The sequence below is a fragment of the Balaenoptera ricei genome, chromosome 13 (assembly GCF_028023285.1).
Source record: "Balaenoptera ricei isolate mBalRic1 chromosome 13, mBalRic1.hap2, whole genome shotgun sequence".
Classification (NCBI taxonomy): domain Eukaryota; kingdom Metazoa; phylum Chordata; class Mammalia; order Artiodactyla; family Balaenopteridae; genus Balaenoptera; species Balaenoptera ricei.
Genome location: NC_082651.1, coordinates 62573335 through 62600871, shown reverse-complemented (window position 1 = coordinate 62600871; position 27537 = coordinate 62573335). Strand labels below are relative to the sequence as shown.

The window sequence follows — 27537 nt, the reverse complement described above, 5'->3', positions numbered from 1 at the left end:
TAAATCGATTAATCAACATTCAACTGTTTATTCTACAAGTACTTGTTGAATTCCTCCATTGTGCCAAGCATTGAACTGGGTGCTTTGGGATATGCAGAGATGAAAGAGACCCAGGCCCTACTCTCAGAAAACATACAGTTTTTTTTTTTTTTTTTTTTTTTTTTTTTTAATTTTTATTTATTTATTTATGGCTGTGTTGGGTCTTCGTTTCTGTGCAAGGGCTTTCTCTAGTTGCAGAAAGTGGGGGCCACTCTTCATCGCGGCCTCTGTTGTTGCGGAGCCCAGGCTCCAGACGCGCAGGCTCAGTAGTTGTGGCTCACGGGCCTAGTTGCTCCGCGGCATGTGGGATCTTCCCAGACCAGGGCTCGAACCCGTGTCCCCTGCATTGGCAGGCAGACTCCCAACCACTGCACCACCAGGGAAGCCCCAACATACAGTTTAATTGAAGAAGGTTGACTAGAATTATGCAGAGTACATTGGGAGAAAAGGAAGTGGGTGGCAAATTAAGCTTAGAGGTGGGTCAGGAAAGGCCTCTTAGAGAAGAAACTATGATGCTTGAGCTCTGGGCCTCAGAAGTTGGGAGGATATTTTTGGGTAGAGGTTTGATGGAGGACAGTTGCTGGGTCGGTTAAGTATGGCTGAAACCTAAGAGCACAGAAGAGGACCAGGTAGCCTCGGTCCAGTAGCTGTAGATGTGATCGTTTAGTGTGAGCAAGGCAAATGAAGAAGTTTAAGCAGGCATTAGCCAAATCAAGGAGAGCTTATTTAGCATAATGATTTTGAACTTCTTCCTATAACTATAACATTAGTTCGCATTGAGTTCCTGACTGTGGTGTTTCGCACGCATTACAGCAACTCTTTGAGGTATTGTTACCCTTTCTTACAAATAAGGAAACTGAACTTTGGAGAGATTAAGTAACTTTCTCAAAGTCACACAACTAGTAAATGGTATAGAAGGAACTCTGATTTCAGAGCCTGCACTCCTACCAGATATGAGGCGTTGGAGGAACTGCTGAAGGTCTTTAAAGAATGAGATGATATTGTCAGTTTTGTGTTTTGTAAAGATCACTGAAGTTTCATTGTTGGCTCCAGTATTAGAATCCAATATAAGATTCATCTGTCACTTCACAGAATCATCTTTTTTAAAGTCTAATCTTTTTTCCTCATCTTGCCAATAGCTATTTTACAGTATTGTATAGCGGGCAGCAGGAGGCACAGGGATCTCATACTGAGATAGCAAAACAAAACCTGTTTTTGTCAATATTTGGTGTGGGTTTGGAGTAAATTCATCTGTTTAAAAATATTTATCGAGCGCAGTTGTGTGCTAGGCACTGTTCTAGGCACCAAGGATATGTCAGTGAACAAAGAAGACAAAAATGGAGCTATATTCTAGTTAGTAAATTTTAGTATTTATACTTAAGCACTAACATACTACAAGGAAATATGAAACTTAGACAGTTAATGATGAAGTTAGGGGCTAAGTGCATATCTAAGTTCAAATTTAAGGTTACAAATTAGCATAATTTTTATCTTAATTGAAAGTAAACTGGTGGTCCAAGCAGCTAAAGTCTTAGTAATTTTTTGAAATCGCTCTCCTACTTCTTTAAAGAATCACGAGAAACAGCTTCTCTGTTTGGATGCTCTGTAAATGTGTATATTGGTTTTGATAAAGGCAGTAAATCCTATTATAGTTATTACTTAGCTTACAACCATTTAAATTCTGCCTCTGGTTCTCATATCATTCCTTAAGCAAATGGACTGAGAATCAGATGATAGAAACTTATTTGTCTTATTATAACCCTCACTTTCACATAGTTTAGTTAAGACTGATGTCTTTTAAATTTTTTTCTCAATTATTGTTAATAATTTCTTAGCATCAAGGCTAAGAAAATATAAACCAGGAGGCATAAATTAACACTTATTACAGAGATTTATTTGAACCAGTTATTAAATCAGTAGCATATTTTGAACTCCAGTCAGAACTATGAAGGATAAAAAGGGAAATAATATGGCTTTTAACTAAGTTGTTGTTTTTGTTATTGTTTAACTCACTGTTTTGATGGCTCTCATGGCTCTAATGACAAATGACTGTAAACTGGAAGTGAATTATAGCATTAAACTAAATAGTGTCAGAGAAAATATATACAAAAGACTTTATAAAAGAACCAAATTTTCATTCTTCATGAACTGAATATGTTAAATAATATAGCTAATAGTATGTTTATTAAAACCACAGCACCATCTTTAAAACAGCATGAAGTACTTACTAATGAAAAAAGCATTATGAAGTGTGTTCAGTTGTGACAATAAACAAATAAGTCTTAAGTTTAATTTTAATACCAAAACTGATTTGGTACTATAAATAAAAATTGTTTGTAAAATCTACACAGACAGTTTTTGTTCCAAGAAGTTCAAGATTATATTGCTAATCAGGTGTTCTTGATGACCGAGACAAATCATTGATAATCAGGTGTTCTTGATTACCGAGTGTCTGCGATCATTTCTCTGGTGCTTATTTTAACACTGAAGTTAAACTTTTTTTTAGTTAATTGGCAAGGCATTGTGGGAAGCATACTTAGCAAATGTTCTAAACCAAACAAATCAGATGTAGATAAAATCCTTTTGCAAAGAAGTAATTTCATGTGGGAAAATTCAAATTAATTTGCCTGTAACAAATTCCTACAAGAAATAAGGGTATTTAAGGAATACTTTTCCTATCATTCTACTGTTATAGAAACAGTACCTAATTTTGTTATTATTTTAAGAAAGGAAATGGTATTCATGCAGCTTTCTTATTTTGTCAGGATAAGTCTCTTAGTCAATTTTCTTTTGTTTTAGGTATTGTATTTCAGAAATTAAGAATGTTTTATAGGTGCTTCATTTATAAGATTAATAGATTTCCTGAAATTGTTTCCTCATTATAATGCATTTCAGTATTAGATTCTCTCCCTCACTACCACTCCCTTTTTTTTTTTAATAAAGTTGGAAACAAGGTAAATATTTAATTATTTCATGGAGCAGGAGTCTCTCTGTTAGTATAATGCCATGCAAGTTGTGCCCTGCACAAGGACACCTGGCTGAGGCGGTGAATGGGCTTTGAAATCAGCCCACACTCCAGTCCCCAAGCTGTGTGCCTTGGTATAGGGAAACATTCACCTGGAGGCGAGTTGTTTTTTTTTTTTCCAGTTCACACAGAGATACAATATGGGCTATAGCTGTACCTTTTTTTCTTCAAAGACATGTTAGAATACTGAACTCTATCATATTGTAGTCAGGTCTCATTTTGAAAGATAGGAATTGGAGAGGTCTTTGTTTTGCTAGCCTCTGTGGCTGTGGCATGTGGGAATCACTGATTCAAATTCTTTTTAACTTGCTGTTTTTTTCTGCCTGAAATGCTTTTCCTTTGGATGTCTTCATGGTTTCATTCTCTCACCTCCCTGAGGTTTTTGCTCAACTGTTACCTCTCCTTGAGGCCTTCCCTAACCTCTACTTAAAATTGCAACCACCTTTCCTCACATTCTCTCTCTCCCTTCCGCCTTAATTCTTCTCCCTAGTGTTTTTCACTCTGATATACTGTATTTCTTTGTGTTCTGAGAGGTTAGGGATTTTCCTGTTTTGTTTTCTGCTATATTCTCACAGCCTGGAATGATGTCAGCCTCATAACAGGACACTCTATTGAATGAATAACAGAATAGAGAATTTCCAGTATACTCGGTAATTTTCTACAAAATTTCCTACTCTAATTATAGATGCTTAGTAAGTATTAAGGGATGATGATAGAGTACAAATTGAAGGCCTGGGTTCTGGAGGTAGACTGCACAGGTTTAAATCCCACCTCTGTTGTTCTTAGAGACCCATCTTTGCCCATTTTCTAAGTTAATACTTAGAACATGCCAAGGACTCTGTAATTTGGTGATAATCAGCTTAATCTAAGGAAAGGAAGGAGGGCAAAGATGTAATACATTCTTTACACATTTATCAAGGAACCACTATTTGTTCCAGGCATTATGGAACATAAAGAGGATAAGACATGATTCCTATCTTAAGGAAGCTGACAGTCTAATTGGAAAGACATTCATCTAGAGACTCTGATTCATGAGATCACATTTTATTCAAGGGGAAAGAGTATAGTATTATGTGCTCCTTCATAGTAACAGTCTTCTGATTTACTTAAGCCTGTTTATTAAGGTCAAAAACATTTCCTGCCTTCACAGAGTTTATGGTCAAGATGAGGAGAAAGCAAGTCACTATCCTCATGGATTTATTATCAAAAATAACTTTATAATTAGATATTACAAGTAAAATGCAAAACTTTGGGGTAATAAAAATTTTCCAGCCTTGCGATAGAAATGGGGGGTTTCATGTCAGTCTTGTTTTAAACTTATTCTTTATAATCTAAAATTTATAAACATTTTCTAACTTTTCCTTCACATTTTAGATTATACCATTTTACTTTTATTCAATCACGATTATTCAGACTAACAGAGATGGCCAAGATGGAGAGGGGTGAACTTTTAGTACAGAAGTAGGTATGAGAGCATAATGACCTCTGGAATAGAACCTGCTGAAATTTTTACCAGCCTTTTAAAACCCATTTTTCTTACGGAATATCCATAATTATGTTTGAGCTCTTGAGTATTATATAAATCTGTAGTACTTGTAGGCTTGTATATAATTATGACTAAAGACAGTATTAATATTTTTGTGTTTTCTTGGCTAATTTAATCTGTTTAAGGGCAATCCTTATTGAAATGCAGGTCAGGTTCTTATTTTCATTGTGAATAATTAAAGAAGAGAACTTTCATTATCTCTAGTACCTCTTAATTCTCCTTTATAATAGACTCTCTTTTATAAAGAACATGGATATTATCACTCTTTTCCTTTTTCAGAATCTGATATTGACGCTGCCACTGCAATGATGCTTTTAAATACTTCTATAGAACAAGGAATTTTGGAATGTAAGCAATCATGCTTTTCTTTTTAAAATACATTTTTTGTGAGTGCCTTTCAAATGTCATTTTTTTTTTTTAATATTTATTTATTTGGCTGCTCCAGGTCTTAGTTGCGGCACACGGGATCTTCACTGTGGCATGCAGGCTCTTTTAGTTGCAGCGTGTGGGCTCTTTAGTTGTGGCATGCGGCGTCTTTTAGCTGCGGCATGTGGGATCTAGTTCCCTGACCAGAGATAGAACCCGGGCCCCCTGCATTGGGAGCACGGAGTCTTAACCACTGGACCACCAGGGAAGTCCCTCAAATGTTATTTAGAATGCAAAATATTTCAGTGTTACAGGCAAAATTACTTCTTTCTACCTAGATTGTGTTTTCATCTGAATAACTTAGTTTCTGTTTTATTGTATTTCTTTTAATTTATGTGAGAAATTGAGAGATCGAGGTTAATGCTGTGATAGATCTTGTTACATTGACCAAGAAATGAAGAAATAAATAGCATACTTAGAAATTAAGCTTGAAGATTTAAAAGTAAAAATGAAAGCTATGAATAAGAAAACATAGAAAAGTATGTTTATAACCTTGAAATGGAAAAAGCCTTTTTTGAGATGAGATGCAAAATGCAAAATCCATAAAAGCTGTGTAAATTTAATTAAACATCAAAATTTTAGAGTTCTGACAACAGCAGATATCTTTAAGCATAACACTGGGACAACATACTTCTTCACTTTATATAACAGACAAAGGAATAATATTGAGTATACATGTGTATATAAAAAAGATTTTATAAGTAAGAAATAAGGAAACAGTTCAACAGAAAAGTCAGCAAAATATATGAATAGGTGGGCCTCAGAGGAGGAAATGTATAGATGGACAACACACGTTTGAAAAGATGCAGCTTCTCTAGAAATCAGTGAGATGCAAAATGAAACAATATTGAGATACTATCTTTTTGTCCATGAGATTATGAAAAATTAAAATGATTGATAATATTAGGGGTTAAGTATAGGAAGTGGGTATTGTCATACACTGTAGAATATAAATTGGTACAACCATTTTGGAAGGCAGTTTGGAAATACCAATTAAAACTTAAAATGTGTGTATTCTTTTACTTATTAATTGTATTTCTTGTTATCTCTCCTAGAAAAATATTGCATATGTGTAAGAAAAGGCATGTGGATGGATTTTCATTGCAGTATTATTTGTAATAGTGGAAAACTGGCAACAACCTAAACACCAATAAGTAAATGGTTAGCTAACCAGTGGTACATTGATATTGAGGCATTCTGTGCAAGCAGCTCAAAGTAATTATATTGTCCATGGAAAGGTCAAGACATACCATTAAGTGGTTTAAAAATGTTTCACATTAATACCTACAGGATGATATGGTCTGCATAAAGTTTAAAAATCCACAAAACATTACCAATCTAAAGCACTTATTCAGGAGTGATATAGTAGTTTTAAATGGCCTGTTTCTGCAATCAAATGCATTTGATTTATTGATGGAAACTTTATTTTCCACAGGTGAGAAGCCTCTTCCTCTTAAAACAGCAGTGCAAAAAAAAAGGAGTTATAGCAATGCATTTAATCATTCCAGTGCTATGCGATTACACGAGAGTGATTCTTTAGCCACCAGCATTGATCCAAAAGAAGACCACAATTACAGTGCAAGTAGCATGACAGCACAGCGTTGTGCATCCAGGTCTAGTGTGTCTTCCCTGTCTTCTGTGGATGAGGTATATGAATTTATCCCAAAGAGTAGCCATGTAGGAAGTGATGGCAGTGAAGGATTTCACAGTGAAGAAGATACAGACGTTGATTATGAAGATGATCCTCTTGGAGACAGTGGCTATGCATCACAGGCTTGTGCAGATACCTCTGAAAAAGGGCAGCCAGACAAAAAGATGCGAAAACAGTCATGTCAAGAAATTGATGAGGAGCTCAAAGAGGCAGCTGGATCTCTGCTCCACCTTGCTGGAATTCGTACATGTCTAGGTTCCCTAATAAGTACTGCAAAGACACAAAATCAAAAGCAGCGGAAAAAATAGAAATACTTATTAGTGTGAAATTATTTTTAAATGTGGCAATACTCTTCTACTTAATTCTTTACAAGGGATATCAAAGCCATAATGGACTTCTTTTGTTTTAGGGTGAGGGAGGGGTGCTAATTACCTGTTTATTTCTAAACATTTTTGTTTTTTAAATTTTTATTAAATAATTGCTGTTAGGATCATGCACAATCATAAATATGATGTGAAGTCCTAAAAGCATAATTTCTGTGATAAGTGTGATAAGATTTGGAAATATTATGTAAAAAAATTCCCCAGCCTCTGTCTTCAAGTTGTAGGGAAAATCTTTTATTCTGTTGTGTCCAAATGTAAGAATTGGCAACTCTGTAACATATTTTTTTCATTTTCTCCTCCAATCTGTAATTAATTATAGTTGCTGATCCAGCTAAAAATTTTGCTGCTTTCTTTCTCACATACTCCTCTCTTGACACATGCAATTCAGTAGGATGAGATTTCAATTTTTTATTTTGTCTTAATTTTTGTTTTTAATTATTTTTTGTTGACACATGAACAAAGTTGAATATAAATTGGAAAAGATCCTAGATGTCTAGAAAGTTCCTTTTGGATACATAGGCAGTATAGCAAAAATTCTAGGATTTAGAAAAGGCAATTTTGTGATGTAATTTCATTTAAGAACACTCTAATTCCTATTACAATATTATCTTTCAATTTTTTTAACTTCCCAGATATTGCATAGCATTTATTGGAGCCATTTGTTCTTTCCCAAAGTGCTTTGCAACCATTGTTTAAATTTTAGCCACTAACTGTCTTTGTTGAGGAGAAACTATCCAATGAAAGGATATAGCCATAGAGTGTATTAGGAAGTTAACACCCATTTTGGCACACTTCTGCAATAAGAGGATCTTTCATTTGCTTGTTAAATGTGCTGCATTCTGAGAATCTTGTAGTACGAATGGAGTGTAATCTAATATAAACATTTTGAATACGTATTACTTATGTTATCGTAAATAAAGGTAGATCATTTAGGAAAAAACTTCTGCCCAAACTTTGTATGAATTAAATTTGTATGTGCACCCAGTTAAGTTAAAGGATTTAACAAAACTATAGAGACAAAATGCCTTCGTGGATTTCAAAATTCATATAAAATTTAATCTTATATGATACATCCTTTTGAGGAGGCAGTGTAATACCTATTATGTGCCATTAAATCCATGCTAAAAGATTTTGTTACTGTTCGAAATGTGTATTGACCAAGGCCTTTTTCAGTATTTGAACAAATCTGCTTGTATGATACATTTTTTCATATCATTTATATAATGTGACTATATCATTCAAAAGGAACAAGGGATACTAATAAAACTAAACTTATTCACTATATATTTTTTTTACAATGGCAGAAGCAACTTTCCAAAAGTTCAGTCTTATCTCATGCTACATCCTGTTTCATAGACAATGACCTTGTTTTCATTTTCTGATAATTTCATATATACATATACATACAGACATATACATACATACACACATAAGCTCACGATTTTGGTTTGTTACTTTCAGCTACTTCTATGACAATAAAGCATTTTCTTGGATTTTTTTTTAAACAAACAAATATTTTTAACTTGTAGAGTTTATTTGGGCAAAACTGAAATGAGAAGCATAATGAAAACGTCTTTTTCAGTTGGCAAGACTTTAAGCCAGGGATAACAACATTAATATTATCTGTCCTGTTCCCATGTTAATTGTAATTGAACCTGGATAGCCACATTAATAGAATCGGTGCTGTTGAAAAATAGTAATCTTTCAATTTGTTGATAATGAATAAGTGTGCAGGATGAGGTATTGGATTTTTTTGTTCTTCATATATGTCACATCTGCTACAGAAAATGGCTAACCCAAGTTAACATCTTTTACTGTAGACAGTGACTATAACACCAAAAATCGTTTTTACCACGGTATAAGTAGTACACAGATTATAAAAATCATTTTAATAACAAAACGTTTTTAAGCTATTTGCTGTGGCCCTCTGGATAGACCTTATTAACAGTGTTTTAATGATCTGGTTCCAATTTATCTTGTTCAACTGAAATTCTGTACCACAAACGTTCTGTCTGGTTCCTGTCCATTAGATAATTAGCATTTGTGAAGTAAAGGAAAATAAGATAAGGAGGGGGAAAGTCCTTCCCAGTTCAAATAGAGATCTTCAAAGTTATTTTTGTCTTAATATAAATAACAATAACTTTAAACTTGATTTTCTCTCCCTCTTCATTGTACTCTTCGCACAAATTTAAAAGTTAAAAGTTCTATTCATCACTAGCAAGGTCAATAAACTTTCACACTAAAACCTAACAGGAAGAAGTTATAGGATATTATATATTGAATTCTTATATAGAATTCAGTGCATCACTTTCCATGTGCTGATTTACCAAGGCAGTTATTTTTAAGGTGAAGAACCTTTTTAATTATGGTCCCCCATTAGTACTTCCATAGACATCCCATTCCTCAGGTTTGTTGAGATAAAAATATGGCTAATAACCACCCAGTTAAGGAAGGTCATTTCAAGTCCTATGGACTGGAAATTGTATTTCTAAGAATATATTACTAGCAAATTTTACCATAATAAAAACAACTTGGCAATCCTGGAGAGATTTTATATTTTAAAACTGTGACTTAAACTAACATATAATTTACCTTGCATCAATATAAATTGTTACAACCAATTCCAGTTTATAATAGATCCCTAGTAGAAGTTTTAACAGTTAATCTTCATCTTTCACATCCCAAATAGAATCAGTGTTTCATGAATATGTATTTTTGAAATTTATTTGTGCAATATATTACTAAGTTAGTTCATGTTTTATTTTACTTTTCAAATTCAGAGAAAGAAAGTATTACATGGAGAAGCTAATTATTGGTGGATCACCTCCTTTTTTCCACCTTTGAGCCTTTCATGTCCTCCTTGTAACCAATGTGACTTCTCTTAACTAAGATTCCTTTGTATATAGTAAAGTTTAGAATATATATATTTTTTCTTTTGCTACTTTCTGAGGCATTATGTAAAGGGTCATACTAGGTCATCAGTTAAATATATGTTAGCACGAATTCAAAACTAGAGAAAGTTTTAAGGGGGGAATGTGTGTGTCTTGGTAGACCAGGAGGCCTTTCCCAGCAATTTAAGCAACAGATGTGAATACTTCACAAAGCTGTGAAGAGTTTTGTCTTAAATACTACAGTAACTTAACAGCCTTTTGTGAAGACCATAGCATTTAATTAAGAAACTTTGAGGCTTTCTAGTTGACATACATTTTATAGTTTTTTGTTAGTTTGAAATGTTATATAAGCTTTGATTTAAACAAAGTTTGCTTTAGTATGTTAATGATGTAGTCAAAATATTTATTGAAAGACAAAGTAGAGTATTTTAATGTTATACCTGCCATTTTTTTTAAAGCACATTTTTTGCATCTAACTGCCAGTGCCATTGTCAAAACTTGTTTTTAAAATTGTTGTACATTTCTTATTAAACTAAGTGCTTAATTTTAAAGTATTATGTTGCCATTATATAGTGTATAAAAATGTATAACTGCCAATTCATTGTAACTATTATTTATTTTTAAGTGAAAGTGTAAGAATGCTTTCTGATTCAAGAAATTTGAGTTATTAAACTGTCCTTATCCTCTTTTCTAAAGTAGCATAAAAATTACCCTGAGTTTGAGTTATAATTGCCAGTAAGTAGATGACCAGTCCAAGTGAACCACTTCTCAGTTGCCAGTCTTTGCTCATATTAAAAACAACTTAACAAATGTTTAATTTTTGTATCTAATCTCTGATTATTAAATTGTTTATAAAGTTTATTTTTACCAAAGAGATGCAATTCATTATGATAAAGTATTACAGAATAAACCTTGTTTTATAACATACTTGTACTTTCTCTGTCCTTTGGGGGTTGGTAGTGTAGATGTAGGTGGTTCATACTCCTACACACACACACACACACTCACACACTCTTTCTATTCCAGTGTTACAAAGTTGGAGTCATGCAGATGAAGAATAAAAGTTTTAATTTCAGAATTTTTTAAAGGCTATTTTTTGAAAGTATTCTTTTTCCTGGTTTTTATATGTCATCTTAATCATTGAAAGCTAAAATAGTGTGAATTACATTATTCTCTTCCTGAAGTTGAACTTTTCCTGTTCGTATATATAATGAGATATTTTGAAATATAACTAAGAAAAATTGATTAGAATATGTAATTATTAAAGCTATTTCTGAGAATTCCCTGGTGGTCCAGTGGTTAGGACTGTGCACTCTCACTGCTGAGGGCCTGGGTTCAATGCCTGCTCAGGGAACTAAGATCCCACAAGCCACACGGCACGGCCAAAAAAAAGACTATTTCTAAATACAGTTGACCCTTGAACAATGTGGAGGTTAATTCACATATAACTTATAGTCAGCCCTCTGTATCTTCAGTTCCTCCGCAAAGGCAGATTCAACCAACCGTGGACTGTGTAGTATTGTAGTACTTACTATTGGAAAATATCCAAGCATGAGTAGACCCTCGAAGTTCAAACCCACTTTACTCAAGGGTCAACTGTACAGTAGTTTTACTTCAAAAATACCCATAATAACCACCTGTTAAAAATTGGGCATCCATTGTAAAATGGAATAATCTACAACCAATACTTTGATTTTAACTCCCCCTGTCACTTCTTTGAAGTTCTGTACTGGTCATTTAAATGGTAGTATCTACCTAGAGTTGTGTATTCAAAATGAGTTGGTGAGACAGCCATATTGATTTTAAACTCCCTTTGAAATCCAGATTCATTTAAAAATAGCCATTTGGGTTTCATGTATTTGTCCCTTTAAAGAGAGAATCTTATTCTCACTATTAGATTCACCACTTTCTCGCTCATACAAGTTCTGAGCTAGTATAATTTTTATACACCATTTTTAGAAAAATATTAAAATATAGGTTAAAACATGTTTAGTCTTTTCCTCGAGAATTTCAGGACATGGATTTTTTTTTTTTTTTTTTTTTTTTTTTTTTGGAAATGAAGCTAGCAAAAAGTACAAAAATTTAGATATAAAAGTGTTGAGAATCTTAAGAATGAAAATAATTACTAATCTTAGAAATAGCCATATTGGGGCTTCCCTGGTGGCGCAGTGGTTGAGAATCTACCTGCCAATGCAGGGGACACGGGTTCGAGCCCTGGTCTGGGAAGATCCCACATGCCGCGGAACAACTAGGCCCGTGAGCCACAACTACTGAGCCTGCGCGTCTGGAGCCTGTGCTCCGCAACAAGAGAGGCCACGGTAGTGAGAGGCCCGCGCACCGCGATGAAGAGTGGCCCCCGCTTGCCGCAACTAGAGAAAGCCCTTGCACAGAAACGAAGACCCAACACAGCCAAAAATAAATAAATTAATTAATTAATTAAAAAGAAAAATATTTCTTTAAAAAAAAAAAGAAATAGCCATATTAATATGCTCCATGAAATTTTAAGTAGAGGAATGTTTAGACGCTGTTATCCTCTAAATTAAAATAGCCATGTGCTACACAGAGAATATAACATACTTAAGGATAGTTTGTGTTCAAAAAGATTGTTGGAAAACTAGAAACACTCTTCAGTGAACTTCAGGGCAAGTTATGTACCTCATAATATAGTGGATAAACAACAATCCCTCCTTAACTGAAAGTGATTCTTACACAGAAATTTTGTTTAGGTGGATTTTCTTCCATTATAGATTTTCCTTAACCGTGAGGTTTTGGTTCAAGTAAATACTTAACAAATCCACCTTGTTGGGAAATTTTAATAATAGAGGAAACTAGGAGTTGTGCAGGAAAGAAAGATTGTAAAAATTATTAATTCAGGGGAGATTTAAGAACCTGAAGCAAAATTGCTATCTGCTGGTTGAGAATTTGAAATAGAGACTGCAACCAGATTAAAGTACTCTGCAGTCGGGAATTCCCTGGCGGTCCAGTAGTTAGGACTTGGTGTTTTAAGCGAGGCTAAATAAATAAAGTGCTCTGCCGTGGAACTAAATTCATATGATAATCCTGTATATTGAGACGAATTGACAAAAAGTTGCACACCCTTTGTGAACTGAACATCTTTTCACTGAAGTATTTCAGTGCTTAATCCCAAGCACTGGGTTTTAAGTGTTGGACACAATACACACTAAGAAGAAAAATAGACAATCCCTCTCTTAAAAATGTAAACACAATTGTGAATTGTGGTGATTGCCATGAAAGAAGAAAATAAAGAGCTCTCAAAATATATAACATTTAATCTGGGGTTTCAGGGGAGGTTACCCTGAGGAATGTAATTTAAGCTGAAATCTGAAAGAAGCAGGTAATTTGGGAATGAAAGCATGGCAAATTCTTCTGGGCAAGGATAACAGCATTCACTAAGAGCCCTGTGATTGGAGAAAACATGAGATTTTCAGTGAACTAACAGGCTAGTCTTACAAAGCAAAAGAGCTGGGGCCAAACTTTGCAAAGCCATGTGAGTCAAATTAAAGATTTGGGCTTTTATTTTAAGTACCTAGGGAAGCCGATGAAGGTGTATGCGGTTTAAGAAATCACCCTAACACTTTGTTTTTGGGTTTTTTCCCCAAATTTTATTCCATGACTTGGTTTTCTCCCCCCCTTTTTTTTTGTATTGGAATATAGTTGATTTACAGTGTTTCAGGTGTATAGCAAAGAGATTCAATTATATGTATATAACTGAATGTATATATATACACTTTTCAGATTCTTTTCCATTATCGGTTATTACAATATTTTGAATACAGTTCCCTGTGCTATACAGTAGGTCCTCGTTGTTTCACCCTGACACTTTGACTTGCAGCCATAATGAAGTAACAGGGTCAGATTTAAGCTCCTCTGTAAACAACCAGAAAACTGGGCAAAATATATGAAATATTTTTGACGTGATCAATAAGAGTGATATAATTCTAGCCAGATTAATTAATGGGGGGAAAAAAAGAAGACACAAATTAGCAAAATCAGAAATGAAATGAGACATAAGGACAGATCCTACAGGTATTAAAAGGATAATAAAAGAGTACTATTAAGACCGTTAAGCCAATACATTCAACTTAGATGAAATGAACAAATTTTTCTGAAGTATAATTGACTTACAATATTATATTAGTTTCAAGTGTACAGCATAGCATGGTGATTCAATATTTTTATACATTACAAAATGATTACCATGATGTCTAGTTACCATCTGTCACCATACAAAGTTATTATGATATTGCTGTATTCCCTATGCTGTATATTATATCCCTGTGACTTATTTTACAACTAAAGTTTGTACCTCTTAATCTCCCTCACCTATTTCACTCTTTTCTCCCATCCCACCTCCCCTCTGGCAACAACCAGTTTGTTCTATATACGTATCTATGAAACTGTTTCTGTTTTGTTACATTTGTTTTGATTTTTAGATTCCACATATAAGTGAAATCATACTGTATTTGTCTTATTTCATTTAACATAATACACTTTAGGTCCACCCATATTGTTACAGGCTGCAAGATTTCATTTTTTATGGCATATATATATATAGATAGATAGGTAGATATATATGTGTGTGTGTATGTATGTATATATTCCACATCTTTATTCATCTATCAGTGGACACTTAGGTTGCTTCCATATCTTGGCTATTTTAAATGCTGCAATGAAAATAGAGATTAATATATGTTTTTGAATTCGTGTTTTTGTTTTCTTCAGATAAATACCCAGAAGTGAAAATGCTGGATCATGGTAGTTCTAGTTTTAATATTTTGAGGAATCTCCATACTGTTTTCCATATTGGCTGTACCAATTTACATGCCCACAAATAGCACAAGGGTTCCCTTTCATCTACATCCTTCCCAACACCTGTCATTTATTGTCTTTTTTTTTTCTGGAGTTTATTTATTTATTTATTTATTTATTTATTTATTTATTTATTTATTTTTGGCTGTGTTGGGTCTTCGTTTCTGTGCGAGGGCTTTCTCTAGTTGCGGCAAGTGGGGGCCACTCTTCATCGCGGTGCGCGGGCCTCTCACTATCGTGGCCTCTCTTGTTACGGAGCACAGGCTCCAGACGCGCAGGCTCAGTAGTTGTGGCTCATGGGCCTAGTTGCTCTGCGGCATGTGGGATCTTCTCAGACCAGGGCTCGAACCCGTGTCCCCTGCATCGGCAGGCGGATTCTCAACCACTGTGCCACCAGGGAAGTCCTATTGTCTTTTTGATAGTAGCTTTTCTGACAGGTGTAAGGTGGTATCTCTCTGTGGTTTTGATTTGCATTTCCATTATGATATTGATGTTGAGCACCTTTTCATGTGTCTGTTGCCATCTGTATGTCTTCTTTGGGAAAATGTCTATTCAGGTCCTCTACCCATTTTTCAATCAGGTTGTTTGTTTTTTTGATGTTGACTTGTATGAGTCCTCTACATTTTGGATAGTAACCCCGTATCAGTTATATCATTTGCAAATATTTTCTTCTATTCAGAAGGCTGTTTTCTCATTTGTTAATAGTTTCTTCACTGTGCAAAAGCTTTTTAGTTTGATGTAGTCCCTTTTGTTTATTTTTGTGCTTATTTCCCTTGCCTGAGGGGAAAAATATTGCTAAGACAAATGTCAAAGAGCATACTACTAAGCTTTCTTCTAAGAATTTTATGGCTTCAGGTCTTACATTTAAGTCTTTAATCCATTTTGAGTTTATCTTTGTATATCGTGTGAGAAAGTAGTCCAGTTTGATTCTTTTGCATGTAGCTGCCCAGTTTTCCCAACACCATTTATTGAAGAGGCTGTCTTTTCCCCATTGTGTGCTCTTGATTCTTTGTCATAGATTAATTGATATTATAAGCATGGGTTTATTTCTGGGCTCTCTGTTCTCTTCCACTGATGTATATGTCTGTTTTTGTGCCCGTACTATACTGTTTTGTTTACTGTAACTTTGTAGTATACCTTGAAATCAAATAGCATAATACTTCCAGCTTTGTTCTTCTTTCTCAAGATTATTTTGGTAATACAGGGTCTTTTGTGTTTCAGTTCAAAGTACTTGTTTTAGTTCTGAGAAAAATGCACTGGTATTTTGATAGGATTGCATAGAATCTGAAAGATTGCCTGGGGAATTCAGTCATTTTAGCAATATTAATTCTTCCAGTCCATGAGCATGGAATATTTGTTTGTGTTATGTTCAATTTCTTTCATCAATGTCTCATAGTTCTCCCAGTACAGGTCTTTTACTTCCTTAGTTAGATTTATTCCTAGGTACTTTATTCTTTTTGATGTAGTTGTAAGTGTTTGCTGTAGGTTTGTCATATATGACTTAATAAAAGTCATATGTTCAGTTATGTTCCTTCTATACCCACTTCACTGAGAGTTTTTATCGTAAATGATATTGAATTTTGTCAAAAGTTTTTCTGCATCTATTGAGATGATCATAATTTTTATTCTTCAATTTGTTAATATGGTGTATCACATTGATTGATTTGAGATATTGAACCATCCTTTCATTCCTGGGATAAATCCCACTTGATCGTGGTGTAGGATCCTTTTAATGTATTGTTGAGTTCAGTTTGTTAATACTTTGTTGAGGATTTTTGAATTTATGTTCTTGTGTTGGCCTGTAATTTTCTTTTTTTGTAGTACCTTTGTCTGGTTTTGGTATCAGAGTGTGTTGTCCTCAAAGAATGAGTTTGGAAGCATTCCTTTCTCTGCAATTTTTTGGAATAGTTTGACAAGGATAGGTGTTAACTCCTTTAAATATTTGGTAGAATTCACCTGTGAAGCCATCTGAAACATCCTGGACGTTTGCTTGTTGGGAGTGTTTAAATTACTGACTCACTTTCATTAGTGATAATCAGTCTGTTCATATTTTCTATTTCTTCCAGATTCAGTCTTGGGAGGTTATACATTTCTAGGAATCTGTTCATTTCTTTTAGGTTGTCCATTTTATTGGTGTATAATTGTTCATAGTAATCTCTTATGATCCTTTATATTTCTGTGGTGTCAGTTGTAAGTTCCCTTTCATTTCTGATTTTATTTATTTGACACTGTTCTCTTTTTTTCTTGATAAGTCTGGCTAAAATTTTATCTATTTTGTTTATCTTTTCAAAGAACCAGATCTTAGTTTTCTTCATCTTTTCTGTTGTTTTTTAGTCTCTATTTCACTTATTTGTGCTATGATCTTTATTACTTCTTTTCTTCTAACTTTGGGTTTTGTTTGTTCTTTTTTTAGTTCCTTTAGGTGTAAGTTTAGGTTATATGAGATTTTTTGTTTGTTTATTGAGGTAGGCTTGTATCACTATAAACTTACCATAAATAATATATAATATAATATACATACAATGTATATACATACCATAATGCATACCATGTTTTGTTTACCTGTTCATCTGTTGATGAACATTTGAGTTGTTTCTACCTGTTGGGTCTTATGCATAATGCTGCTGTGAACATTGGTGCACAAGTATCTGTTTAAATACCTACTTTCAATTTTGGGGGGTATATACCTAAAAGTAGAATTACCAGATGATATGATAATTCTGTGTTCAATTTTTTTGTGGAACCATGATACTGTTTTCTACAGCAGCTGTACCCTTTTGCATTCCCACAGCAATGCTCAAATGGTCCAATTTTTCCATATCCCCTCCAACACTTGTTCTTTTCTTCCTTTCTCCTTCTCTCTCTCTCTCTCATAATAGTAATCCTAAATCATCCTAATGGAAGTGAAGTAGGGTGTCTCACACTTTCCCATGTCTTGCAAACAGAGGCACTAACAATCTTTCCTTCCAGACTATATTTTCAAGGATATTTTTATAGTGAATGACTGTGGAAGATGGATATAGTGTCTCCAGAGTAGAGGACAGGTTTGTTAGCGGTCCAGCATAATAAAGAGAATGGCTCCCTTTGGGGCAAAGGTCAGACACATTTGCTTGCAGCCTTTATAAAATATTAGGGTTTCCTAAGCAGCATCCACCTGGGCTGCTCTGCACAGCCCCATGGGAAAACTGAGACCCAAAGTGACTGTGAATCTCATGTTGCTTGCTGTACTGTAAGTAATAAATTTCTTTGTCTCTGACCCAAGAGTCTCATGTTTTCTGCCAGCATGCATGAAACTGTAGCAGGTAAGCTTGTTAGCTTGAAAGTACTGTAAAAGCTCCACATCCTTCACAGTTCTTGACATTCTTCTGCCTGATAAAAGGCATCTCTGAAAAATCTACAGCAAACATCGTATCAAATGGTGAGAGGCTGACCACTTCCCCTTTAATTACGAATAAGCCAAGGGTGTCCCCTCTCATTACTTCTATATTTTACTGGGCCTCCTCGCCACTTTGGTAAGGCCAAAAATAAAATAGAGGAAGGAGGGGTGGGGTGGGATAACTAGAGTGCATAGAGCTTGGAAAGGTAGAAATAAAGTCACATTTATTTACAGACAACATGATTGTGTATATAAAAAAATCCTAAGAAATCTATAAAAGGCTACTAGAACTAATAAATTTAATAAGGCCACAGGATACTAGGTCGAATGATTTATAAAAATCTATTGTACTCCAATATAGTAGCAGCAAACTTCTGGAAGATGAAATTTTTTAAAATACTATTTACATTAGTATGCAAGAAATGAAATACAAAGGAGAAAATTTAACAAAACATGTGCAAGACCTGTGCAATGAAAACTATAAACCCTAGCTGAGAGAACTTAAGAACATCTAAATAAATGGACAGATACACTGTGTTCATGAATCCAAAGACTTAAATATTGTTAAGATGTCAATTCTCTCCAAATTTATCTACACATTCAATTCAGTCCCAATCAAAATCTAGCAGGGTCTTTTGAGGAAATTGGCATGCTGATTCTAAAATTTATATGGAAATGCAAATGACTTAGAATAACCAAAAGCATTTTTTAAAAAGAGTTGAATGGCTTATACTACCTGATTTCAAATTTCACTATAAAGTTACAATAAACACAGTATGGTTTAATATATATATTTCAATGAAACAGAATAGTCCAGAAAGAAAATCCACACATATATGAGCAGTTGATTTTTGACAAAGGTGCCAAGTTATTTCAAAGGACTAAGGATAATTTTTTTTTTTTAAATGGTGCTGGACAATTGTATATACATGTGGAAAATGATGAATCTTGACTTATCTCTCACCATACATGACAATTTATTTAAAATCAATATCATTGACCTAAATGTTAAAGCTAACAGTGTAAAACTTTTAGAAGAAAACACAGAGGAAAACCTTTTTGACTTCAGAGCAAGCAAAGATTTCTTAGATAAAACACATGAAACACAAACCATAAGAGAAAAAAATTTATAAACTGATCCTCATCAAAATTAAAAACTCTTGCTCTCCAAAAGACACCATTAAGAAAATGAAAGAGCAAACAACATACTGGGAGAAAATATTCACAACATGTATATCTGACAAAGGATTGTATTCAGAATATTAAAAAAACTCCAAGTCAATATTAAAGAGACATAAACCGAGTAAAAAACAGGTAAAGATTTGAACAGAATGTTAACCAAAAATATATATGAATAGCAAATAAGACCACAGAAAGATGCTCAACATCATTAGTCATCAGAGAAATGCATACTAAAACCCCAATGAGATACTACTACACATCCAATAGACTGTCTAAAATTAGAAGGATTGACAATACAAGTGAATTTAAAAATGTGAAGCAATTATAAATCTCATGGTTGCTGGTGGGAATATAAAGTAGCACAGACACTTTGAAAAACAGTTTAGCAGTTTCTTATAAAGTTAAACATACACTTATTATATAGCCCAGTGTGCTAGTCTATTAGGGCTGTTTGCTACAATAAACTGCCACTGACTGAATGGCTTAAGAAACAAACATTTATTTTCTCACAGTTCTGGAGGCAAGAAGTCCAAGATAGAGGTGTGGGCAGGGTGGGTGGAGTGGGAGCTAAAACACATACACAGACATTGGGGAGAAAAGCTCCTTGACCTTCAAACTCGTTTTAGCAAACCAAAAATAAGTTGTCCTATTTGAACTGCAGAGTAAAGGAGTTAATAAAAATTTGTTAATAAGGAACAGATGAGAAGCTGAAATACATTCAATGGCTTCTATTACTTTCAGAGCTGAGAGTTGAATACAGACACTTCAAGTCAGACGGATGGCTCCCATAAAAAATATGAGATGGATCGGACAGAAAGAAATATTCTCTGAGAAGGGTTGGGTGGGTGTGGAAAATCAGTTGCTGGGAGTTCAATGGTTTTTTAATTTTAATTAAATTAAGAACTACCTGAATCTGATTTAGTCATCTATGAAGCGTATTATCTGGAATGCTGTAACTACTACTTAATGAGTGTTTTCTACTTGACAGGCATGGCAAGTACTAAGCCAAGCATTTAGATATTGTTTGTTATTTCATTTAATCCTCACATCAACTCTTTGAGGTTAATGAGGTAAATGTTATTTATAGACAAAGAAATCCACACTCAAGGAGCTTAAATTGCCAATAGTTACACCAGCTAGTAAATGGTTAAAAAAAAACCAAGGCTGGTTCCTAAATTTGTGCTTTAACTACCCGGCTTTTCTGCCTCTAGTTTACAGGACCAACCGAGCACAAGGAGAATGATTGGCGTTTTATTCATTTATTCAACAAACCTTTGCCGAGGCCCTCGTGGTTCTGCAGTGAGCAAAGCAGATGAAAGTCTCTGCCCTCATGGAGCTTACATTCTAGTGGGAGGAGACTGGCAAAATAAAAATTTGAAATAAAATACTGGAAGTGATAGTGCTATGAAGAAAAACAGGGGAGGAAGAGGAGAGGTGACAGCTGCTGTGTGGTCAGGCCACCCAAGATGGCTGCTCTCTTGCTCTCTACACATCCCCTGCTCAAGGATATAGGTGTTCACATGACTGGCCTTCCTACATACTTGCCCCCGCCCCAGCTAGTGATTGTTCTAACTTTAGATCAGACCGTCTCCCCTGGGATAACTAATCAAAGGGGTGATGAGGGGCATCCCCCTCTGCTAGTTTCCCTAGTAACCAATGAGCCAACATGATGTCATTTCCCCTATAACTGGTAACCTCCCCCTCCCACCAAGAGCGGAGACTGCTGCCATGTCCTGCCAGCTGTCTGCTGCACACGGTGGGGTGTTGCTCCAGGACCTTGTTTCAGACGGTAAGCTCCCCCATCCATTAAACCATAGATGTCTCTGTTGCTGACTCCGGGCTCTTTCTCCCATCTTGAAACTAGGCAAGTACAGGGCTTGCAGGCCTGCGGGGTGGAGCCCAACAGTTGCTATTTTAGATGGGGAAGACCTCTTACCTAGGTGACTCTGAGCAGGGATTAGAATGATGTGCAGGAGCAACATACACAAATACCCAGAGGAAGGGAACAGTGAAGGCTAAAGTAGAGGCTGCAGCTATTTGATGTTTTTACAGCATTAGCAAGAGGAATGCTATTTGCCTGGAGCATCCAGTGCAAAGGAAAGACTGGTAGGAGCTGAGGCCTGTGAAGTATTCAGGTACCAGGGGCCATGCCTTGCAGAGTTCTGTGGCCACCACAGTAAGAACTTAGAATCCAAGATCTGCGAGTAATGTAAACAAATTATTGATATTTTTCTAAGGATCGCTACCACACCTTGAGATTTAGAGATTGTCCATAGCAAAGCTTAAATCCAAAATCTTAATTAAATACTTTCTGACAAAACAGGACATCCTCTACATTATCACCTGTTACAGTTACCCTTCAAGCCAAAATAACTCCAAAACCAAGAAATGTATGTAAATCCAGGAAGTTAAGATAGTAGTGGTGTTTCTCTAAACTGGCACATATATTACTGTATCTTATTAACAAGTTGTTTCATAGGGTAAAAATCTTACCTCTTCTCATTATTATAAGGCTACATTACTGCAAAGTCTATTAAAATACATCTTTATTACTTTTAAATATAATTGGATCTAAGCCACCCAAGTTTTTTATGGCATTAAGGGAATAGAGAGGAATAATTTTATAATTAGCCTATCTGAGAGGTTTCATTAAGTAATTCAAGCATTCCCTTAAGATCTTGTTTACAGTATTAAATCTCTTAATAGGTAGAGTAAAAGTAAATATAAAACTGAATCTTGATCAAATTATAGCGCTGTAAGTTCTACAACAGCCTAATTCACTGTTACCAAGCAAACACTTTAAGAACCGAGATGTTTGGTATCTTTCTAGTCAAATGAGCAAGAACCGTGTTGCAGCAGAATTTGCCCCTCACATCTATTAAGATTTCATTTAAAAGAACTCCCACCCACTTTCTGCTTTCACTTACACACCAATCTGAATTCTTAAAGGAAATTGTATTACAAATGAAATTGGTTTTTCCTGAAAATAAGTGTTTGATGATAATTCTGAGACTAAGTATTTCCTTGTAACTTGATTCTGTGTAAATACTATCTCCCCCTTCTTTTAGATGAATTCTCCCCAGGAAATGTATGGTCAGCTTGAATTCACTTTAAGAAAAATGTTGATTATTCAAATGAGAAATTGCAATATTCAAACACTTGCAGCCAGCTCTTTGGAGAGGCAGTGGTGTATTTACACATTTCAGCTGACACACTACAGGTTCTTTACCAGTGCAGGTAAAAGCAGGGCCATATATAATTTATTAGTACTCTCTCTCTCTAATTGCTTTCCAGTAGAATTGCAGAAAGGAATTCTCACTCTCTTCTGTTTCCCCTTGGGGGTTTCCTTTGTTACAGCTTAACTCTAGGCTTTATATGGTGTTGCAGCTTTCGAAATAGAGCATCAATTGGAAGCAATTATCCAATTATCCCAGCTGTGACTATTCTGTATACCGAATATTTACCAAGAAAAGAGCACATTCAACAGATGATTTAATATAGCAGCCTGGCATAATGAACCTGCAACGGACCCTCCAATCACATAGCTAATGTCTTCAATGGCTGAAATATTCAAGAGTACACGTGTAGCTGAAGTCAGGGCAGAAAATAAACAAACAAAACAAAAAATAAAGACTATCAGGCTTGATTTTCAAAGCAGGGCAAACATGTGTGATGTAAATTTTAAAAGTAGTCAAAGAGCTTATGTTTGTTTATTATCTAAAATGCGTGAGATTTTTCCAACTGCTTGATTTTAAAAGCAGGTGTGCTTTCAACTTTAATCAAATTTTTAAAAACTTTTTTGATGCCTTATGTATGTGTGCTGAAGGATTATTACAGTGCTGTCCTTGAAACTGATGCTTTGGAACCACTTTAGGTACTTCTCGGATAAGCACCCAGAAGAACCTGCCTTGTATGAAATTCCACTCTGCACCCAGTAGTGTGATAATGAGCTCTGGGGTAGTCATTTTCTGCCTGTAATCTATTCAACTTCTCAAGTGCTGACCAAGTGCTTGGGGGGGTGGGGAAGGCTTTGGCAAGGATAGTGTTGATTAAATGGGTGGGAAGATAATCCATATGCTGTCAAGGAATATTTTTATGGGCAAAAATTCACTACTAACACCTGCAAAATTGGCTCGGCAAGAAAAGAAGAAAATGTTTCAGCAAATTTGTTAGCTCTATATTAAAGAAACAAAACAAAGGAACCAAAACACTTGGCCACCAACTCTTGAGTCATCTTATTGGTGCTGTCTTGACAAAGAGATGCCATTCCTCTCTGTGCTATGATGTCACCTTTGTCCAATCATAACCTTCCTTATGAGAGTGTGAGATAACTCTCTGGAGAAAAGGTGAGTGACAGCAGCAAGCAACGCAGCAGTCACTAGGCAACAAGATCAGCCTTCAGTGGAAGAGAATTTTCAAACATTTAACCCTCACACTGTCAGGGTTTCTTGTTGCTGATATGGCAATAATCTCTAGACAAAAGGCTTAATATGAATAATGCAGCTTTTTTTTTTTTTTTTTTAAGCTATCTTTCTAAAGGCCATGAGAGGAAACTTTCTATTTAGACTAAGGACCTTACTTGGTTTGAAAAGACCGGTAAATTTGGAAATTTTTAAAACCTCTTTTTCACAAGAGTCATGATTTAACTCACATGATTATCTCCTTGGTGTCTTTAGACCCATTATTCTCTTGCTCCCCATAAGCTGGGCTGTCACACAGGTGTATGGCCTGTGCCGAACACAGAGTTAGGGGAGGGGGTGAGTGGAGCTGAAATCAGCCTATGCTCCATGTGTTCGCACACACCCTCGTTCAGTTATTCTCAAGAAATGTCTTTATCTGATTTGTCGCCCTGATGCCATTTTGTAATTTGTCTGCCTGGAGTAGTGCTTTTTCCCAATTTGCACAAAGGTGTTGTATGAGTTCTCAGGTAGGGGGCTTGCGAGTATATCTTATTTTTCCAACCAGTCAGAAAGTTCTGCAAGATTGTCCCTCCTCTTTTGCACTTGACTCTGCTAGAGAATTTAGCACAGGGCTGGACAGACCCAGGTGTGGTCTGGCAGTATTGTTTCCAAACTGGATTTCCAGAATCATCTTGTTCAGACTGTTCGGTTTGTTTCCCAAAAAGCACATTCTTTTAGAATTTCTCTCATGAAACTGATTTTTTGTTAATTTGAGAGCCCTAATTGTTTACCATTTTTTTCTGCCCCCAGTTATACAGTATAATGATTTCCTTAAGAAATCTTTTTTTTTAATTGAAGTATAGTTGATTTACAATGTTGTGTGATTTACAATGTTATAGTTTCTGCTATATAGCAAAGTGATTCGTTTATACATATATATCAATATATTCTTTTCCATTATGGTTTATCACAGGATATTGAATATAGTTCCCTGTGCTGTGCAATAGGACCTTGTTGTTTATCCATCCTATATGTAATAGTTTGCATCTGCTAACCCCAAACTCCCACTCCAACTCTTCCCCACAACACACCCTTGGCAACCACAAGTCTGTTCTCTATGTCTGTGAGTCAGTTTTTGTTTCATAGATAAGTTCATTTGTGTTGTATTTTAGATTCCACATATAAGTGATATCATATGGTATTTGCCTTTCTCTTTTTGACTTACTTCACTTAGTATGATAATCTCTAGGTCCATCCATGTAGCTGCAAATGGCATTATTCCATTCTTTTATATGGCTGAGTAATATTCCATTGTATATATATATACCTAATCTTCTTGATCTGTTGATGGACCTTTAGGTTGTTTCCATGTCTTGGTTATTGTAAATAGTGCTGCTATGAACATAGGGGTGCATACATCTTTTCGAATTATAGTTTTGTCCAGATATATGCCCAGGAGTGGGATTGCTGGATCATATGGCAACTCTCTTTTTATTTTTTTGAGAAACCTCCATACTGTTGTCCATGGTGACTGCACCAATTTTCATTCCCACCAACAGTGTAGGAGGGTTCCCTTTTCTCCATACCCTCTCCAGCATTTGTTTTTTGTAGACTTTTTAATGGTGGCCATTCTGACTGGTATGAGGTGGTACCTCATTGTAGTTTTGACTTGCATTTCTCTAATAATTAGTGATGTTGAGCATCTTTTCATGTGCCTATTGGCCATCTGTATGTCTTCTTTGGAGAAATGTCTATGTAGGTCTTCAGCCCATTTTTGGATTGGGTTGTTCGTGTTTTTTGTTATTGAGTTGTATGAGCTGTTTGTATATTTTGGAAATTAAGCCCTTGTTAGTCACATCATTTGCAAGTATTTTCTCCCAGGCTGCATGTTGTCTTTTCGTTTTGTTTATGATTTCCTTTGCTGTGCAAGAGCTTGTAAGTTTGATTAGGTCCCACTTGTTTATTTTTGCTTTTATGTCTATTGCCTTGGGAGACTGATCTAAGAAAACATTGGTATAATTTATGTCAGAGAATGTTTTGCCTATATTCTCTTCTAGGAATTTTGTGGTGTCATGTCTTATATTTAAGTTTTTAAGCCATTTGGAATTTATTTCTGTGTATGCTGTGAGTGTGTGTTCTAACTTCTTTGATTCACGTGCAGCTGTCTAACTTTGCCAACACCACTTGCTGAAGAGACTGTCTTTTCCCATTGTATATTCTTGCCTCCTTTGTTGAAGATTAATTGACCACAGGTGAGTGGGCTTAAAGAACAGAAATCTTTATTATTATTATTATTTTAGTCAGATAATAAATCAATTAGCAGACACATTAAGTGAGTTTCATGAGGACAGTTGGTACCATGTTTTCTCTCTTAGTGCCTGGCACATAGTAAATGCACATATATCTTTGCATAATTAATTAATGGTATTCACTTGGGGGACTCCAATAGGAGAATTATATATAATCCATTAGAATTGTAAGACGCTTACAAGTTAACTAGTACAAGACTCATTTTGCAGTTGAGGAAACTGAGACTCAAATAACTAACCAATTCATAATCTAGTTAAAAGTGTGACCAGATTTCCCTATAATTAAGTCAATGTGAAGTTAATTTAGATCGCAAACACACAGGGGGCAAAGATCATTTCCACTGACTTGTTATATGCCTTATCTAGTATTGTTAAATCTGTCCTCAAAAAAAAAAAAATCTGTCTTCAACATGTTGGTGCTCATATATTTGAGGACTATACTGAGGTTTAAACAATAAAGTCAGATCCGGTTCGGAAGTAAACAGGTTCATCAGGACCACAAACCCAAAACCGTCTTTTTTTAATATATAAATTTATTTATTTATTTATGTATTTATTTTTGGCTGTGTTGGGTTTTCGTTGCTGTGCGCAGGCTTTCTCTAGTTGCGGTGAGTGGGGACTACTCTTTGTTGCGGTGCGCAGGCTTCTCATTGTCCTGGCTTCTCTTGTTGTGGAGCACGGGCTCTACGCATGCAGGCTTCAGTAGTTATGGCACGTGGGCTCATAGTTGTGGCTTGCGGGCTCTAGAGCTCAGGCTCAGTAGTTGTGGCACATGGGCTTAGTTGCTCCGTGGCATGTGGGGTCTTCCCAGGCCTGGGCTCGAACCCATGTCCCTTGCATTGGCAGGCAGATTCTTAACCACTGCGCCACCAAGGAAGCCCCCAAAACTGTCTTAAGACTTTTATGTCTCTAGGGATTGGTGCCATATTTGGCCTATGACAGGTGCTCTATAAATTTTTGTTGAAAGAATAAAAGGGTAAAATAAAAGAATAAGTTTTTAAAGCTCTTGTATAGGGGAGATTTGCCTGTATTTTAAGTTCTGAAGAAGTAGCTGGCTATAGCCATGTGAACCAGTGAACAGAAGGGCCTTTGAAGCCCTGAGAGCAATTTAAAGCAGCAAATGGATATGTAAAACAGCACTCACTGTTCAAACCAATCCCAAGGGGAGCCTGAACAGACAAAATATCATGGTGGGGTAGAACACTGTCTAAAGGGCATTACAGGGTGGATTGATTATAGAATATCCTCCAGTTTCATTAATTTGAGTCTGATCAACTAAACACTCTTAAAAGTGAAATTTATAAGACAAGTAGGTAAATAAATGCATAAAACAAAAATTCAATGTACCAAAACTTATGGGATGCAGCTACAGCAGTACTAAGAGAAAAATTTATAGCTAAATGCCTATTTTAGAAATGAAGATAGATCTCAAATCAATAACCTAATCTTCTCCCTTAAGAAACTAGAAAAAGAAGAGAA

General features: G+C 35.4%; 1 protein-coding gene across 5 annotated transcripts in view; it reads left to right on the top strand.

Moving 5' to 3' along the window:
- Nucleotides 1-10866, top strand: part of FOXN2 (forkhead box N2) — a 56646-nt gene extending 45780 nt beyond the window's left edge. For 4 of the 5 annotated variants that reach the window (XM_059943370.1, XM_059943373.1, XM_059943371.1 and 1 more), the window contains exons 5-6: nucleotides 4890-4958; nucleotides 6472-10866. In XM_059943370.1, coding sequence (XP_059799353.1) covers nucleotides 4890-4958; nucleotides 6472-6995 — 593 coding nt within the window. In that variant the 3' untranslated portion in view covers nucleotides 6996-10866. The remainder of the gene's footprint in view (nucleotides 1-4889; nucleotides 4959-6471) is intronic. The other variant, XM_059943374.1, reaches the window with a different exon arrangement.
- The last annotated feature ends 16671 nt before the right edge of the window (nucleotides 10867-27537 follow it).